The following is a 17523-nucleotide window of genomic DNA, read 5'->3' as shown; positions in this document are numbered from 1 at the left end:
TTGTTCTTACAAAAAGAAAAGTAAAAGCAAAGCAGTTTTCCCAAACACTAAGACAATTCATCAAAAAGAACAAAAAGAAAGAGAAAAAGAAAGAAATCAGATTGCAGATTAGATCTAGCCATTGCTTTTCCTTTTGCCTTTCACACATACCTTCTTCACATACACACACACAGAATTTCCTTCATTAGCTGATTAATTCATCAGTGAGCTTCCGCAGATCTCAACAATGGAAATGTGAGCATTTTCTTTTAGCTCAGGTACTGAAATTCGTCTCTGATATTTCCAATTTGGTAGTTTTAATTTGATGGGCCTTGCTATTTTCGTGTTGATTGTAATGGGTTTCTTTCATTTTACTATTTTCTGTTGCAAGTTTGAAGCTTGGAGTTTTACTCAGTGTGTGTGTTCTTGTTGGTGCTGTTTGGATAATGATGTGATGCTGTGGAGAATTTGTTGGGAGGTTGGTGAATATTGTCAACCTCAGTAGTGGCAACAACAATTTTATTCCTTTTAATTTCTAGTGGGGTCGCTTTCAGCATATTTGAAACAAAAAAATTATGCATATATTTGGGTCCAAAATTGGAATGGAATTATTTGTTGTTACAACTGACAAAAACTCAATGACAAGTTCCAATATCTGGATGGGTTAGAATTGGAAGTATGTGAGCTTCTATTGTGGGAGTTCAAGGTGTAAAGTAAATTTTTTAAAAAAAGTAAAAAAAAAAATGATTCTTTAGAACTGTCTTTGTTGGCCAATTCTTTATATTAGGTAACATTTATAGAGGCTATCTTACTAGCATTGGTTTTCTTGAAAATAAGTATGCTTGTTTAGTGCATTCTTCATATGTAATATTGGTTTCTTGTGTTTTGAATAACAGAGCGGAGATATTAAAAGAGTTGCAAAGTGTCCTCAACAATTTGTGAGTTGGGTGGATTCTATTCCCATTATTAGGAGTTAAGACGAAAGATTTTGGTTGTGTTGTGCCTTCGAACCCAACTTGGCCATGGCGTCAGAGCAGATTAGGTTTCTGCAGCCACAGCAAGCACCGGCTTCCCGGGTATATTGCATTATGAACCCTAAGCTTTTATCGTCTCCGCCTGTGATTGATTGCATGCCTGGGGTGGAATTTACGACTGTCTTGCTTCGATGCTTTAGTGATCTTGAGCTTGGTGGAGTGTCATATATGCTTTTATCCATTTTAGTATTTGGGACGTTGATATGGTGTTGCGTTAGATACTGTAGAACTGCCAATGGCCTAATCGTTAACTTGTTTGAGATATTAAACTCATAAAGATACAAAAAAGAAGAAAATATTTTCTCAGGTTTGATTGGCATCCTGATTTGGTAAGTGATATTAATATGGTGCACGGTTTTAGAGATAGTCGTTTTAACTTATGCCGCGTGACTCTGTGCAGCTGTGGCTTAAGTAGTCGGATGTATGATATATCAACTGTCATTGTACTGCGATGATAGATGTATATTTCACTGCTAATCCATCAGTTAATCTTTTTTAAATCCGAGTTCTTGTGATGTAAACGGCCATAAGTTCTTGAACATGCATCAATCTATCAATTAGTATGACTTAGTTATTTATTCTTGATCACTTCTAGTCTTCTACTTTACTTTCACATAATTATTATGTGACCATATCATTTCATATTATTAGAAGTTTACATAATCCATGCCTCGAAAAACGCCTGTTTTCTATGGCTCCTCTTCCAAATTCTTTGCTTGATTCTTTCATTAGGATTGTGTTTCCCTTTTAAAGCATCTCTTTATTTGATGGAACATTGTTGCTAATGGTATCACTTTATTTGCAGCGCAAGAGGTGGGGAGGTTGTTGGACTGGACTTTCTTGTTTTGGTAAAAACAAAGGCGGAAAACGGATCGTGCCCGCATCAAGAATGCCCGAAGGGAACCAAGTATCGAATCAGCCGAACGGCCCCCAAGCCATTGGGCTGCCTAATCAGACGACCGGAATCCCCCAGTCTCTTTATGCTCCGCCATCTTCACCTGCTTCTTTCTCGAATTCTGCACTCCCGTCTACAGCTCCGTCTCCCAACTGTTTCTTGTCTGCTAACTCTCCCAGCGGTCCTTCGTCTACTATGTTCGTCACGGGCCCATATGCCCACGAGACGCAGCTGGTATCCCCTCCCGTGTTCTCGACTTTCACAACCGAGCCATCCACAGCTCCTTATACACCTCCGCCGGAGTTGGCGCATTTGACCACCCCGTCTTCTCCCGACGTGCCTTACGCCCATTTCCTCTCGTCTTCCACCAATATGAAAGGCGCTGATAGGCACAGTTATTTCGCTGCAAATGATCTGCACGCTACGTATTCGCTCTACCCAGGAAGCCCGGCAAGTGCCCTCAGGTCGCCGGTTTCTATGACGCCAGAGAAAGAGTATCCCTCTCAGTGGAGTCCTTCGACCCCTTCAAAAGAGCCTGGGTATTCGAAATCCGGGCCGGGCCAGTATATCGGGCTTGATGCTGATGGCGGTGGAAAGTCGCGGCAAGATTCCAATTTCTTCTGTCCCGAGACATTTGCGCAGTTCTATCTTGACCAGTCCTCGCTTTCTCAATCCGGTGGTAGGCTAAGTATCTCCCGAGAATCGGATGCTTACTCGAACGGAGGAAACGTGCACCAAAACAGGCAGGCGAAGGTTTCCAAACCTGATCCCGAGGAACTGGAGGCTTATAGGGCTTCTTTCGGGTTCAGTGCTGATGAAATTGTCACCACAGCACATTATGTTGAGATATCAAACGTGTCGGACGACTCCTTCAGCATGACGCCGCTAACCCCCGACAAACCCCCCGGGGAAGGAAACATCTTAAATGCACCATCAAGAGAGGGGACGGAGACAGGCAAGAGGCAAGAAGGCTTTCCTGCTCTGCAGCTTGGAGATGCAGGATTGACTCATCCCGGCTCGTACAACAGCCCCGAAGGTAAATATGCTTACCTCTTTGTATCTTCACTTAGCCACAGTCTATATGAAGTCATACATGCCTATGTTTCCTCATTGGATGCTGACTAGGTTCGATTACACCGTGCATGGTCGATTCGTTGTGTGAATTTGCTCGTCTCTTTTCTTTTTCGGGAGTGTCTACCTTGGGTCATACTAGCATAGTTAGACAAAGATAACTTAGACTAAACCATGGTTACACATTTACTTAATCCTACAAATACTCAATCATACGTATTGTCAATCTAATTTATCGTATAAAATGATCCAACGCCACCTCTTAATGATGCCTTGTTGACAAGAAAATTGCTATCTTTTCTTTCTTTTCTCAGATCAAGCCCCGCAAAAGCAGCAAGGGTTGCCAAGTAGCCACATCCCAAGCGATGATGAAGACATATACTCGAAGATGGGGGCTCCTAGAAACAGCCGGAAGTATCCGTTTGGTTCGTCCAATTCTGATGCGGAGATTGAGTACAGGAGAGGGCGAAGCCTGAGAGAACAACATAACCGGAGGTAAAGCTGAGGCCACGGAGGCTGATGCTGCGAACGCCCTAAAATCGCTTGTGTATGTATTTGCAGCCCTTGCTATCATCTATGCTTCTTAGCTTGTTAACATCTGATGATCCAACCTTCCTTTTGTGTGAGTGTCTGTTATATATAAATACATTCAAGAATTCTGCATCAAGTGTAGAGACTACAACTTTTGGCATATAGTTGAGTTGGAGAAAGAATGCAATGTGCACTTTTTTGTATGTAAATATTACTAGTATATGTTAAACTATGAAAATATCTTTATTTGGGCATTTCTAGCTGTTGTTAATGTTATATACTCACTCTATTGATAAACCTAAACAATATGATATATAGTATTTGAAGGATTAGATGATCAAACGAGTTTAATATTAGTTAGTCCATCTACTACGATTCTATCTAACAAGAAAATGAATCACTAATTTCCCTAACAGCTAGAAATTAACTAAGACATTGATAAATCAAAAGGATTGAATGATATCTTTATCTTGGTGTTGGAACAAGGTCTTGAGTGGAACGAAAGTAGGATTGAACGGGCATGCATAGGTATACTGTTGATTGAGGGAGCCGAGAGCGACATAGCTGATTCGAGTGGTTGAAGCGTTGTAAATGTCGTAGCAATATCGTTCACCACAGCCTTCTTCGGATGCCATCAAGATTTTGTTACCCTTATCCAACACTTTGATTGGGAGAGACCTACGCATATCTCCCATAAGCTTATCCTTAGGTATCCTACATAGCAATCTCCAATCTCCTTCTCCCCTCATTATCCATATTAGCATATCAATATCCCAATATCCTCTTGCGGCATCACATACACACAGGCCCTCTTCCAAAACACACACTCTCCTCGAGTGATTTATTCCGTAAGGAATAGGTAAAAATTGACTGGTACGTGGAGCCGAGAAAGTGGTAAAAACCTCGCTTTCAAGATCGAATGAGCAAATATTCTCCATATCTTTTACCCAGTAAAGCTTCCCGTCCAGGGTTGCCCAATTTCCTCCACCAGAGAAATAATCTTCGGTTATGGGTGGGCTCGGGCCCACCCTCCATTGTCCTGTTCCTAGAGTGTATACATAGCATCCGTAAGACCCGAAGATATAAACTAGTTTATACTGCTTGCTTTTTTGCTCACCCTGATTCCGTAACTACAACATATATGCCAATATTTGGGGTCAAGTCTACCAATCGGATCGAGAACCTTATGAGACGGAGGGAGGGGAACTCTGACGTACTCACGAGTGACCGGATTGCATATGGAAAAGACTTCGAAACGAGGGCACAAAAGCAACATTAAACGACGAGCTATATGGGAGGAGGGGATTATACTCCGCCAACGTGCCCGTGCGGCATATAGTAGTGGTGGTGCGGGCGCTGCTTCCATATCCTTCCAACAATTTGTATGCTTTTGAATCTCCTAAGCTAGTCTCTACAAAGAAAGTGTCGTGTTTGTGTTTGTAGAATGATGAGCCTCGACAAACTCGTGAGACTTGATTGCATCACGCCATGCCTTGGAGACGAGCTTGGACCGGATAATGGTTCCGAACGGAAGTCTGGAGAGTATATCTATGATGATTTCTCGTGGAAGCTCTCCAAAGAAATCGAAACCATTAATGTGATTCATCTCTGCTTTTGCTTGCTTCATTCAACAATGCACCCTTTATTTATAATAATTTTTCTAACTAGGAAACAATTTATTCATTTATTCATTAGTAATGAATCTGACATGACAATGCACCCTTATTTACAAAAATAAGGAAACAATATATTCATTCATTAACTAGTAGTAATAAATCTGATTTGAGATTTCATTGTAGATTTCGAACTGAAATAATGGCAATCTCAAGGAACAAATAATAAGATTCTTAGTCGATATAATCTGTACTAGTAATAGTTTATATGTTAATTATGATTGTTACTTCATGTGATAGATTAGATACAATTGATAAACCTATAAACCATATAGTTTAGAATTTGAATGATTAGTAATGATCTGTATAGATTTATGCAATGATCATGAAAATATATGAAGTCACAGTCTATATGAAGTCACACATTTCAAAAACTAAAAAAGATGCCTATGCTCGTCTCTTCTCTTTTTCGGGAGTGCCTACCTTGGGTCATCGCATAGTTAGATAAAGATAACATAGACTAAACCATGGTTGCACATTCATGTAATCCTACAAATACTCAGTCGTACGTATTGTCAATTTTGTCTCATGATCCAATGGACTACAAGCGTTTTAATTTTAAACACTATTTAACTTATGAATCTGAATACATCCCCTTTCCTATATTCTTTAATTACCTATGTGGAAAAAAAAGGTTTCGTGGCTTTAATATTGTAAATTCCAATTTTTACTTTTTTATTTTCTTTTCTTTTCCTTTATTTCTTTACAATTCCATTATACAAATATTTATTTAAAAAAAAAAAATTAAGAATGAAAATATGAAAAAAATGTCATGCATTGACCGTGTAGTTTAATTCATATAGGATTCTACGTATAGTTTGTTTCAAGTTTAACGTGCTCACATCGAATATTTTGTAGTTGTCTCAAGTAATATTTTTACCTTTTTTTTCCCACTACTTATAACAATATTTTGAGCTATTCATTAGTACTTAAAAAATTATATTGTTTATCTGTGATTAAGTGTCTTACTTTGATTTAGTCCGAGTTTTAAGAATTACGTTAGCAATGAATAAAGAAAGTTAGTGGAATATGAGTTATAGTTTAATAATAAATCGTGATTGAGACGAGTTAGTGGAATGTGTAGACTACTTATTGAAGTAAAAATGAGACCATTGTTCGCGGACGAAGTAAGTATATAGTTCAGGCCCTACTATGATTTTTTTCTGCGTCCGCCACTGGCCCTTGCTATCATCTGTGCTTCGTAGCTTGCTATATGATTTAACATCTGATGGTCTAACGTTCCTTTTGTGTGAGAGCTGTTATAATTTTTGAAGAGTGTTATTTATAGATAAATGCATACAACTTTTGGCATATAGTTCAGTTGGAGAAAGAATGCAATGTGCACTTTGTTGTATGTAAATGTTAGTATATGTTAAACTATGAAAATAGACTGAAAGTATATATATTTGGGCAATTTTAGCTGTTGTTAATGTTATATACTCGCTCTATTGATAAACATAAGATTTAGTATTTGAAGGATTAGATGATCAAACGAGTTTAATATTAGTTAGTCCATTTATGATTCTATCTAACAAGAAAATGAATCACTAATTTCCCTAACACATATAGGATCTCTTGATTGAGTGATCGAAATTTGTCTAAAAAAACATTTGTACTCTGTTCAAGAGTGATCGAAATTTATTGAAAATCTCGTGCTAAATAATGTTACCTAAACTGCTTAAAAATAAATTAAAGCCTTCAATCAAAGGTAAATTGGATCAAGAAAGTTGGATTGAAAGGGCAAGCATAGGTATGTTGTTGGTTGAGGGAGCCTTGTGTTGGTGTTCGTGTTTAGAAAGATGGGCCTCAACACACTCGTGAGACTCGATGGTGTCGCACCATGCCTTGGAGACGAGCTTGGACCGGGTAAGGGTAACAATGGGAAGTCTGGAGAGTATATCTATAGTGATTTCTCATAGTAGCACTCCAAATAAATCCAAACCATTAATTAATGCAGTTCATCTCTGCTTTTGCTTGCTATAATCCAAATATGACTTGGCTGTTGTTAGCACTTCTTCATCAAGTTCGCTTACCCTAATCTCGATTTTTGGCATAAAATGTGATCAGAGTAGTTGTTTATATCAAGAAGAAAAGAAGTATGGTAGGGTTAGAGAAAATCCGTCTTTCTTTCTTCCACTCTTCTTTAATGTTGTAAGTTTATATTGAATGCTTTAAAGTGGTTGACAAAAATATATTGAAATCATGTTTCATTTGTTTGGTCTGTAACCTTATGGAATCCACATACCACATTTGTCAATTGACTAGTAAGAAGAGAATAAAAAATAATTACAATTATTATTATTATTATTATCTTCCAATGGATTCTGCTAGTGGAGTACAATTTAAATTGACTAAGCATTTCTGCTAGTGGAGTACAATTTAAATACGGCTAGTGGAGTACTATATAAATTGAAGGATCTAATAAAGAAACCTATAAATATTGAATATATTTAATTTCATAGCTGTGCAGTCGATTTTAATTTTCAAGTAGCGTTAACCCCTGCATCATGCGCTGCCCAAAATATTTTCATTCTATTCTTAATGACAAGTTGACAACTGTCCATTCTACTTCCACAGGTGTTAGTCCATTTCCCAATACCAATTGCATTATCATCTAAGAACGGTCTATTCTTCATCCATAGGGAAGTATAAGGTACTAGCAAAAACCAATTATTCGAAAACAATGCCTAAAATATGCCAAAATATGTCATAACCAATTATTCGATCTAAATCCAATATTTGATTAATAGCAAAAACCAATTATTCGAAAACAATTCGAAAACAATGCCTAAAATATGCCAAAATATGTCATATCCAATTATTTGATCATTCACTGCCTCTGTGAATCTCTTTCTTGATCATTCACTGCCTCTGTGAAATCTCTTTCTTGAATCTGTTTCTTTGCCCTGCATATGAAGCAAATCATTAGCATTTAGCACAATCATATGTATATTTATTCTATTTAGCAAATAGACTTACCCATACTCCAATCTATTTCAGTATTTAAATCACTCACAGCCTTTCCCAGAATCTCTTTCTTTCTTTGGCCTGCATAGTGAAAAGATCATTAGCACATCTTCTTTGTATTTATTCTATTTAACAAATTAGACTCACATGTCAAACAGTCTATTCATGGAGAATGAATGGAGGGCTGGATGGAGGAAGCTATCCCAATCAAGCTTTTTATCGAAAGGATATCTCAATACCCATACATATGGTAAGTCAGTCAAAAAGTGAAACACATCAGGTCTACGAATCAATAGCAAACAATCAGAATCTCTCTGCCCCTCATCCTTCTCTCCGAAAATCTTAATCAAGCGGTAGTTATGTTCCTCATTATCGTGCCCTAAGCGAGAATACATGGCCAGGGTCGCCACTTTTGTCCACTCATTCTTGTCAAGCTCTTCTCTAACCCATACTTGGAGTATTCCACGAGAGAGTTCCCCACAAATAGTGATCTTCCCATCCTGCTCCGAGATTTGGCTGCACTCGGGTATACTCACTCCATCAGGATAATTGATAAGAGGAGGGGGAGAAATAGTAGAAAATTCCTCTGACTCAAAGTCAAACACCAGAATTATGGCATCCTTCTTGCTTGTGTCATGTCCAACCCAGTATTGTCTCTTATCCAGAAGACAGGTATTGAACTTGTCATAACTAAACCTAGTGTTATCAAAAGATTTGTATTTCCACTGATCTGTCCCCAACTGATTGATTGCACAGTAAGAATCACCCACAAACACAATCTTGTAAGTATCCCCAAGTCTTGCAAATCCAACCCTGTCCCAGTTACTAATAGGAGAAACAACCGTTACCAACTCATGGGTTAATGGGTTTAAGAGACTAAACCCATTCTCACCTGTGGCTAGCATGAGAAATCCATCAACTGAGTATATTATGTGATGCACTCCTGGCACCCTGAACTGTAGTTGTACTTCATTAATAGAATCCCAAGTTTTCCTAATACATTCCGGATTCATAGTGCGAAACTGAAAAAGCGTCTCCCGATGACGCTCTGTTTCTTTCCCTTTATGAGGGGATTTCCATAGGCTTACGGCTAGTACTGGAGGTGTAATCTTCTTATCAGCATGATGCCTAGCGAATTCTCTATCTTGAATTGTATCATTCCACCTTCTACTTAGTAATCTCAAATTCCATAACATTAATGCTGGAATGCATTCTAAAATATTGACAAATATGTCATTTGGAATGAGATCAAGTCCCTGTAATATCAAAATATAAAACAAAGTACAAGCAATTAAACAATAGTAAAATACAATAACTGATATATTAGCCCAACCAAAGCCCAAACATGACCATCTGATTTGGCCCAGCCCAAAACCATGAATTTACTGCATCATTCAATACTCTGTTTTGGACTGAGTCAATCTATAGTAAACTGCAATTAACTAGCATATTGTTTTGGCATGAGTCAATCTATACTAATCTGCAGTTAATTAGCATCAATTGGTAAAACAGAGTAAATCTAGACTAATCTGCAGTCAATACTCTGTTTAGGCATGAGTCAATCTATATTAATCTGCAATTAACTAGCATCAATCGGTAAAACAGAGGCAATCTAGACTAATCTGCAATCAATACTCTGTTTAATTAACTAGCATCAATTAACTAATCTGCAATCAATTAACTAGCATCAATCGGTACTATGTTTTGTACTGCGTCAATCTACACTAATCTGCAATTAATTAGTATATAACTGTAAATTACCTGATCAGCACAGATTGATTCCCCTTTCCCCTCGCCGATTAATTTTCCTCCAAATTCACCCATTGCTTCTGCTTCAGCGGTTCCTGATTTTCCTTCACCAGTTGCTGCTGATTTGCAAGCCTCTCCGATTGCTTTTCCCGATTTTACTTCAGATTTTCCTTCATGTTGAGAATAGGTTTCACCTTCACCAGTTGCTGCTGATTTGCAAGCCTCTCCGATTGCTTTTCCCGATTTTACGTCAGATTTTTCTTCACCTTGGATTGCTTTTCCCGATTTTCCTTCCGCAGATGATTTTCCTTCACCCCCCTCACCGGTTGCTGCAGATTTGCTAGCTTCTCCAGCCATTGGAGAGATTATGCAGAGAAATTGAGGTGTGGAGAAAAAAATGGTATGAGATTTTTGATTCGATGTATTGAAATATAATTGCTGAAAAATAGTATATAAAGTGGAAGAGTGTGCTCGTGAAAATAAGAAGAGAGTTAGTTAAAGTTAGTTAGAAGAGAATTGTTTGTGTGCGGTCAGTTGTATGCACCCGCGCACATGCTTGTTGCGCTGCTTCTCTTGTATCTCATTTTAAAATATGTTTTCTCTCATCTTATCAGTGAAAAATTTTGAATTCCGCTTCCTGCTGGAGGTGGTAATGCCGGACATATTGCCGCCTCAAGTTCTCATCGCCTCAAATTATCTCAACCACCGCCTTGTTGGCTAAAACAAGCTGCTATTTGTCAACGGCGGCAATGAAGATCATCTAATCTTTGCGCACTGGATTCGCTATATAATATGTAAATCATGAACAACTTAATTTCACTTCATTTTGTTTTAGATATAATAGTATTAATAATGGCAATTAAAATATACTAACACGTGATGATCAAAAATCGAAATATAATATTAATTATTTTACATATAGAAACAATTAACAAAGGCCAGCATCATGCATGACCATTTAAATTTGAAGAAATCTAGAAATATTTTCCTACACCATATATACAACTCCCTTCCCGCCATTTATTATCTTATTTCATTTAGTATTTGAATGAAACGCCAAACTGTGCATATTTTAGTTTTATTCCTTTTCCTCATTAATTACCTGAAGCAAAACTAAATCAAATCATACCACCGCGCTCCTGTATTGCGTTCGAAATCCTTATTGCTGCGTTTTTTACACATTGTTATGAATAATACTAATACAAAATTAATTGTTTGTAGGTGTAATAATTAGTGAAAAAATATACTCCTACTCCATTAAAACTTACTTTTTATGTAATTACATTAATTAATACTATTACATGGGAGAGAGTGGCCCACATGACGTGGTCTGCTTAGTGGTGATTTCAATCGGTTTGGTTCAAGTAATTAAAAAAAATCATCTAACTATGAAAGGAAGCAATAGAGAGATGAAATCGAATTTTGGAGCTGATCATCTTTACTTGGTTAGAATATTATTATGTTATTAATTTCCTTGTACGAAATTATTGGTTTAGTTGTGGGGAGAGAGACTGATCAGTAGTCAGAAAAAATCAATTATACTAGAGTACTATATAAATATAGGACATATTTTTATAGACGTGAGGAAGTATTATGGTAAGTATGTACAAAATTTATAACTATGAAATTTGTGGTGGAAAAATGTCACCTAACCGAAAAAATATCTAAATTAGAATATGGTTGCCACGTGAAATAGAGCATAAAATAAAATGAAACCCTTCAATGTAAGTTTAATACTTAAGTTGATATAAATAACAAAACATGATTAAATAGTAATGAATCATAAATTCCATCTAGTGAATTTCCCTAAAACTTAGAAATTAAGAAAAAGTAGTAGACAAATCAAAAGGAGTGAATGATATCTTTATCTTGGTGTTGGAACAAGGTTTTGAGTGGAACAAAAGTAGGATTGAAAGGGCATGCATAGGTATATTGTTGATCGAGGGAGTCGCCAGCGACATAGCCGATTTGAGTGATTGAAGTATTGTTAATGTCGTAGCAATATCGCTCACCACAGCCTTCACTAGATGCCATCAAGATTTTGTTACCCTTATCCAACACTTTGATTGGGAGAGACATATACATATCTCCCTTAAACACATCCTTACGTATCGTACATAGCAATCTCCAATCTCCTTCTCCCCTCATTGTCCATATTAGCATAACAATATCCACATATGTTCTTGCGACATCACATACGCAGAGCCGCTCCTCCAAAAAACACACTCTCCTCGAGTAACAAATTTTTCCGACAGGAACACCTAAATATTGACGGGCACAAAGTGGAGCCGAGAAAGTGGTAAAAACCTCGCTTTCAAGATCGAATGAGCAAATATTCTCCTTATCTTTTACCCAGTAAAGCTTCCCGTCCAGGGATGCCCAATTTCCTCCACCAAAGAAATGACTATAACCTTCAATTTTGGGTGGGCTCGGGCCCACCCTCCATTGTCCTGTTCCTAGAGTGTATATGTGGCATCCGTAACACCCGCGGATATAAACTAGTTTATATTGCTTGCTTTTATTGCTCAACCCGATTCCGTAACTAAAACATGTAACGTGAAATTTAGGGAAGTGCAGAACTCTACCCACCCGATCGAGAATCTTACCAGATGGAGACGGAGGGAGGGGAACTCTCACGTACTCACGAGTGACCGGATTGCATATGGAAAAAACTTCGGAAAGAGGGCAAAAAAGCAACATTAAACCCATGACCGACGAGCTATATGGGAGGAGGGGCTTATACTCCGCCAACGTGCCCGTGCAGGGTATAGTGGTGGTGGTGGGGATGCTACTTCCATATCCTTCTAACAATTTGTATCCTTCTGAGTCTCCACAGCTAGTCTCTACAGAGTCTCCATAGCTAGTCCCTACAAAGAAAGTGTCGTGTTCGTGTTTGTGTTCGCCTTTCAAACGATGGGCCTCGACAAACTCGTGAGACTTGATTGCATCACGCCATGCCTTGGAGACGAGCTTGGACCGGATTACGGTTCCGATCGGAAGTCTGGAGAGTATATCGATAGTGATTTCTAGTGGAAGCTCTCCAAAGAAATCGAAACCATTAATGTGATTCATCTCTGCTTATGCCTTGCTTCATTCAACAATGCACCCTTATTTATAATAAATTTTCTATCTAGGAAAGGAAACAATATATTCATTCATTAAATAGTAGTAGTAATAAATCTGATTTGAGATTTCATTGTATATTTCTAATCCAATTCGTATCAGAATTACTATCATAATAATCTGATTTGAGATTTCATACATTTTTTTAACATAATGTGTATCTTAAAATTTATCTAAAATGTATAAAAAAATCTAATTTAGTGTCGATCTTCTTTTTCCTCCTCCAGATATAAATAAACTAAGTCGATTTGTAATAATCGCAATCTCAAGGAATATAGTGTAAGATTCTAAGTCGATTTGTAATAATTTATATGTCAATTATGATGTGATATATTAGATTCAATTGATAAACCAAAAACATAGTAATATGATTTAGTATTGGGAAATTGGTCTCTAAAACCATGAACTTTGCCCAAAATTTGGTATTTCCCATGAACTTTGAAATTGGTATATAATATCACGAACTTTGCATTTTGTTTGGTATTTCCCAAACTCACTCAAATAAGATATTTTCATCAAAATCTTATTTAACATAGGCAACCGTGATATGTTATATAATATTTGAAACCACTTTTTAATTTCATAACATGTAGCATAAAAAGTCACGTTGAAAACCACGTTGATTTAATTGTGTCAAGTATGATAAAAGCCTCGTAAGTTAGTCAAATATAGTAATAAACATGTCATGGGAAATACCAAACAAAATGCAAAGTTCGTGATATTATATACTAATTTCAAAGTTCATGGGAAATACCAAATTTTGGGCAAAGTTCATGGTTTTAGAGACCAATTTCCCTTTAGTATTTGAGTGATTAGACGTTCAAAGAGTTCTACATTGAATCTGTATAGATATTTAGAATGAGCATGAAACTATATATAAGCAATCACACCTATTCATGCATCTTCTCATTTATAAAGTGAAGAAGAATGTTTTCACTAATAGAAAAGTCAAAGAAACCATGGGAGATTTTGCCTTCATTCTCTTGCAATTGGTGTTTGGACAAAAGTAATATGGTTCGAATGTTTTGGCATAAATCTTGATTGTGTTACAAGTTTGATTCTTGTTAGTAATGGCTGAATACTTGAATTTGTGCATTCCCTCTGGTCTAGAAAAAGTATCATATTTTAGAATTCTATAGAAAAATAATGTCAAATTTTCATTTACAAGGCTCTTAATCTTAATTATAGTACTAGATTTTTCGTGTAAAAATTAGATTTATCCATGTAATTTTATGTTTATCAGTGTGTGATGGTTATATTGATTCATGATGGGTGAAATTGTGGTTTTGGTTATTTATTTCAATATTCATTATATCCTGATAAATGTTTCGTTTATAAATTTTCTTAAAATAAATATTAGTTGCATACTTTGGTTAATTATAACAAATTTTAACATTATTCTGATTATAGTTATTGTGAAAAGAAAGACTTTTTTTGGGGAACAACTGCGGATTAAATAAAAGTATTGTGAAAAGAAAAACTTAATTAATATTGAAATAATTAAGTAAACACTGAAATCTCACACTTCAGGAATCAAAATAACCATTATACACCGATAAATACTCCCTCCGTCCCAATCTAAATGAGACATTCTATTTTGGCACATAAATTTAGTAGTGGTGTTAAATGAATTAAATTATTAATAGTAAAATATATAAAATAAGAAAGAGATTAAAGTAAGAAAGATAAATAGAGAATAAAATAAGAGAGATGATAAAGTAGGAGAGACAAGTGGGTTAATTTTGTTAAAAAAAGTCTTCTTTAAATTGGGACGTACCAAAAAAAAAATACGTTTCACTTAGTTCCCTATAGTACAAAATTATTATTTTACTTGTGGAGAGAGATAGATCAGTAGTTGAAAAAATTGAATTCTGAAATCAATTACACTATATAGTAGAGTATGGAGTAATATACTTATAACTTATAAGACTATACAATGAGACATATACCATAATTTATAGGTCCTATACTTTTATTTTATTTGTCTGAGGGGTGCCTGTATATTTATATTCATTAGTGGGATCATGCTTTACCACAAGCAGAATTTTATTTTATATGAATAATAATAATGAGACATCTCTTGTTGAATGTACTTGAGTGGTTTCCTTTTATTACTTGTTTAACTTTTTCTTGTATTATGTTAAGTACGTGTAAAATTTATTTTGAAATTTGTGGTGGAATTTATTCAGTAATTTTAATTTGAAGCCAATAATTTAGAAAATCTCATGCTAAATAATGTCACCTAATTAAACAGAAAAATATTCAAATTAGAATATGGTTGCCACATGAAATAGAGCATAAAATAAAATAAAACCCTTCAATGGAAGTTCAATAATTAATTCGATATAATTAAATAGCAACGCATCATAAATTCCATCTAACAAGAAAATGAATCACTAATTTCCCTAACACCTAGAAATTAAAATCAAAAGGAGTGAATGATATCTTTGTCTTGGTGTTGGAACAAGGTTTTGAGTGAAAGGGCATGCATAGGTATATTGTTGGTTTTGAGTGATTGAAGCGTTGTTAGTGCCGTACCAATATCGTTCTCCACAGCCTTCTTCGGATGCCAACAAGATTGTTTTTCCCTTACCCAACACTTTAATTGGGAGAGACATATGCATATCTCCCCTAATGTTAGCCTTAACTATCCTACATTGCAATCTCCAAACTCCTTCTCTCCTCATTATCCATATTAGCATATCCAGATCATGTGTTGAGGATTGTGCAGCATCACATACACACAGGCCCTCTTCCAAAACACACACTCTCCTCAAGAAAGAACCTTTATGAACAGATTCACCTACAACTTGGTTGGGACAAGGCGGGGCCGAGAAACTGGTAAAAACCTCGCTTTCAAGATCGAATGAGCAAATATTCTCCATATCTTTTACCCAGTAAAGCTTCCCGTCCAGGGATGCCCAATTTCCCCCACCAGAGAAATAATCTTCGGTTATGGGTGGGCTCGGGCCCACCCTCCACTGTCCTGTTCCTAGAGTGTATACTTGGCATCCGTGACACCCAAATATAAACACTAGTTTATATTGTTTGCTTTTTTTGCTCACCCCGATTCCGTAACTAAAACATCTATAAAGTTTAGGGAGGCGCATATCGTAAAGATGATCGAGACTCTTAGGAGGCGGAGGGACGGGAACTCTGACATACTCACGAGTAACCGGGTTGCATATGGAAAAGACATCGGAACGAGGGCCTAAAAGCAACATCAAGCCCATGACCGACGAGCTATACGGGAGGAGGGGCTTATACTTTGCCAACGTGCCCGTGCGGCATATAGTGGTGGTGGTGGTGGGGGTGCTGCTTCCGTATCCTTCTAACAATTTGTATGCTTCCGAACCTCCAGAGCTAGTCTTTACAAAGAAAGTGTCGTGTTCGTGTCTGTGTTCGCGTTTAGAATGATGTGCCTCGACAAACTCGTGAGACTTGATTACGTCACGCCATGCCTTGGAGACGAGCTTGGACCGGATAACGGTTCCGATCGGAAGTCTGGAGAGTATATCGATAGTGATTTCTAGTGGAAGCTCTCTAAACAAATCAAAACCATTATTGTGATTCATCTCTGCTTTTGCTTGCTTAATTCAACAATGCACCCTTATTTATAATAATTTTTCTACCTAGGAAAGGAAACAATATATTCATTCATTAATAGTAGTAATAAATCTGATTTGAGATTTCATTGTATATTTTTAATACAATTCGTATCATAATTACTATATTAATAATCTGATTTGAGATTTCATGCATTTTTTTAATATAAGGCTTGTATATAAATTTATCTAAAATGTATAAAAAAAATCTAATTTAGCGTCGATCTTTTTCCTCCTAAAGTTTGACGATATAAATAAACTGAAATAATCGAAATCTCAAGGAATATAGAGTAAGATTCTAATTAAGTCGATTTGTAATAGTTTATTTCTCAATTATGAAGGTTACTTCGTGTGATAAACCTAAACCATATGATTTAGTATTTGAATGATTGGATGAGCAAAGAGTTCAACATTGAATCTGTATAGATATTTAGAATGAGCATGAAACTATATATAAGCAATCACACCTATTCATGCATCTTCTCATTTATAAAGAGAAGAAGAGTGTTTTCACTACTAGAAAAGTCAAAGAAACGATGGGAGATTTTGCCTTCATTCTCTTGCAATTGGTGTTTGGACAAAAGGAATATGGTTTGAATGTTTTGGCATAAATATTGATTGTGTTAAAAGTTTGATTCTTGTTATCAACGTAATTAATGGTTGAATTGGTGCATTCCCTCTGATCTAGAAAAAGAATCTATTATAAAATTCTATAGAAAAATAATGTCAAATTTTCATTTACCATAATCTTACTTACTACTAGATTTTTTGTAAGAATTCCATTTATTTTTTTTTAAAAAATTCATATTTCAGCAAACAAGCTTTTCCTTCTGTAGAGTTCCTTCATAGCCATCGTTTACTGCCCTGGCATAGTCAAGAAACGATCTGTTCAGAAT

At 36.3% G+C, this 17523-nt stretch overlaps 4 protein-coding genes across 6 annotated transcripts; 1 reads left to right on the top strand and 3 right to left on the bottom strand.

The window, feature by feature from the left end:
- Window positions 1-3764, top strand: LOC125201637 (uncharacterized protein At1g76660-like). Of its 3 annotated transcripts, XM_048099827.1 has the most exons (5): window positions 1-257; window positions 371-457; window positions 876-1055; window positions 1819-2944; window positions 3294-3764. In XM_048099827.1, the coding sequence occupies exons 3-5, from the start codon at window positions 1002-1004 to the stop codon at window positions 3476-3478; spliced, it is 1365 nt and encodes a 454-aa protein (XP_047955784.1). In that variant the 5' UTR covers window positions 1-257; window positions 371-457; window positions 876-1001; the 3' UTR covers window positions 3479-3764. The 3 variants fall into 3 exon arrangements, with proteins under 3 accessions (XP_047955784.1, XP_047955785.1, XP_047955783.1); XM_048099828.1 differs by lacking the exon at window positions 371-457 and having other exon boundaries at window positions 1-234; XM_048099826.1 differs by lacking the exon at window positions 371-457.
- A 4141-nt stretch (window positions 3765-7905) lies between these two features.
- LOC125203360 lies at window positions 7906-9253 on the bottom strand. Its single transcript, XM_048101689.1, has 3 exons — window positions 8298-9253; window positions 8163-8231; window positions 7906-8089 (listed from the first exon to the last, which is right to left on the bottom strand). Exons 1-2 carry the CDS (start codon window positions 9161-9163, stop codon window positions 8192-8194), a joined length of 906 nt encoding a protein of 301 aa, XP_047957646.1. The 5' UTR covers window positions 9164-9253; the 3' UTR covers window positions 7906-8089; window positions 8163-8191.
- A 2488-nt stretch (window positions 9254-11741) lies between these two features.
- LOC125200520 (F-box protein At1g11270-like) lies at window positions 11742-12971 on the bottom strand. The gene has a single exon (XM_048098155.1). The coding sequence runs from the start codon at window positions 12969-12971 to the stop codon at window positions 11742-11744; it is 1230 nt and encodes a 409-aa protein (XP_047954112.1).
- Window positions 12972-15427: 2456 nt separating this feature from the next.
- LOC125200519 (putative F-box protein At2g02030) lies at window positions 15428-16597 on the bottom strand. Its single transcript, XM_048098154.1, has one exon. It carries the CDS (start codon window positions 16595-16597, stop codon window positions 15428-15430), a length of 1170 nt encoding a protein of 389 aa, XP_047954111.1.
- Between the last annotated feature and the right edge of the window lie 926 nt (window positions 16598-17523).

This window comes from Salvia hispanica, chromosome 1, assembly GCF_023119035.1.
Source record: "Salvia hispanica cultivar TCC Black 2014 chromosome 1, UniMelb_Shisp_WGS_1.0, whole genome shotgun sequence".
NCBI classification, from domain to species: domain Eukaryota; kingdom Viridiplantae; phylum Streptophyta; class Magnoliopsida; order Lamiales; family Lamiaceae; genus Salvia; species Salvia hispanica.
The sequence above is the reverse complement of the archived record's forward strand: the minus strand, read 5'-3'. Positions and strand labels throughout refer to the sequence as shown.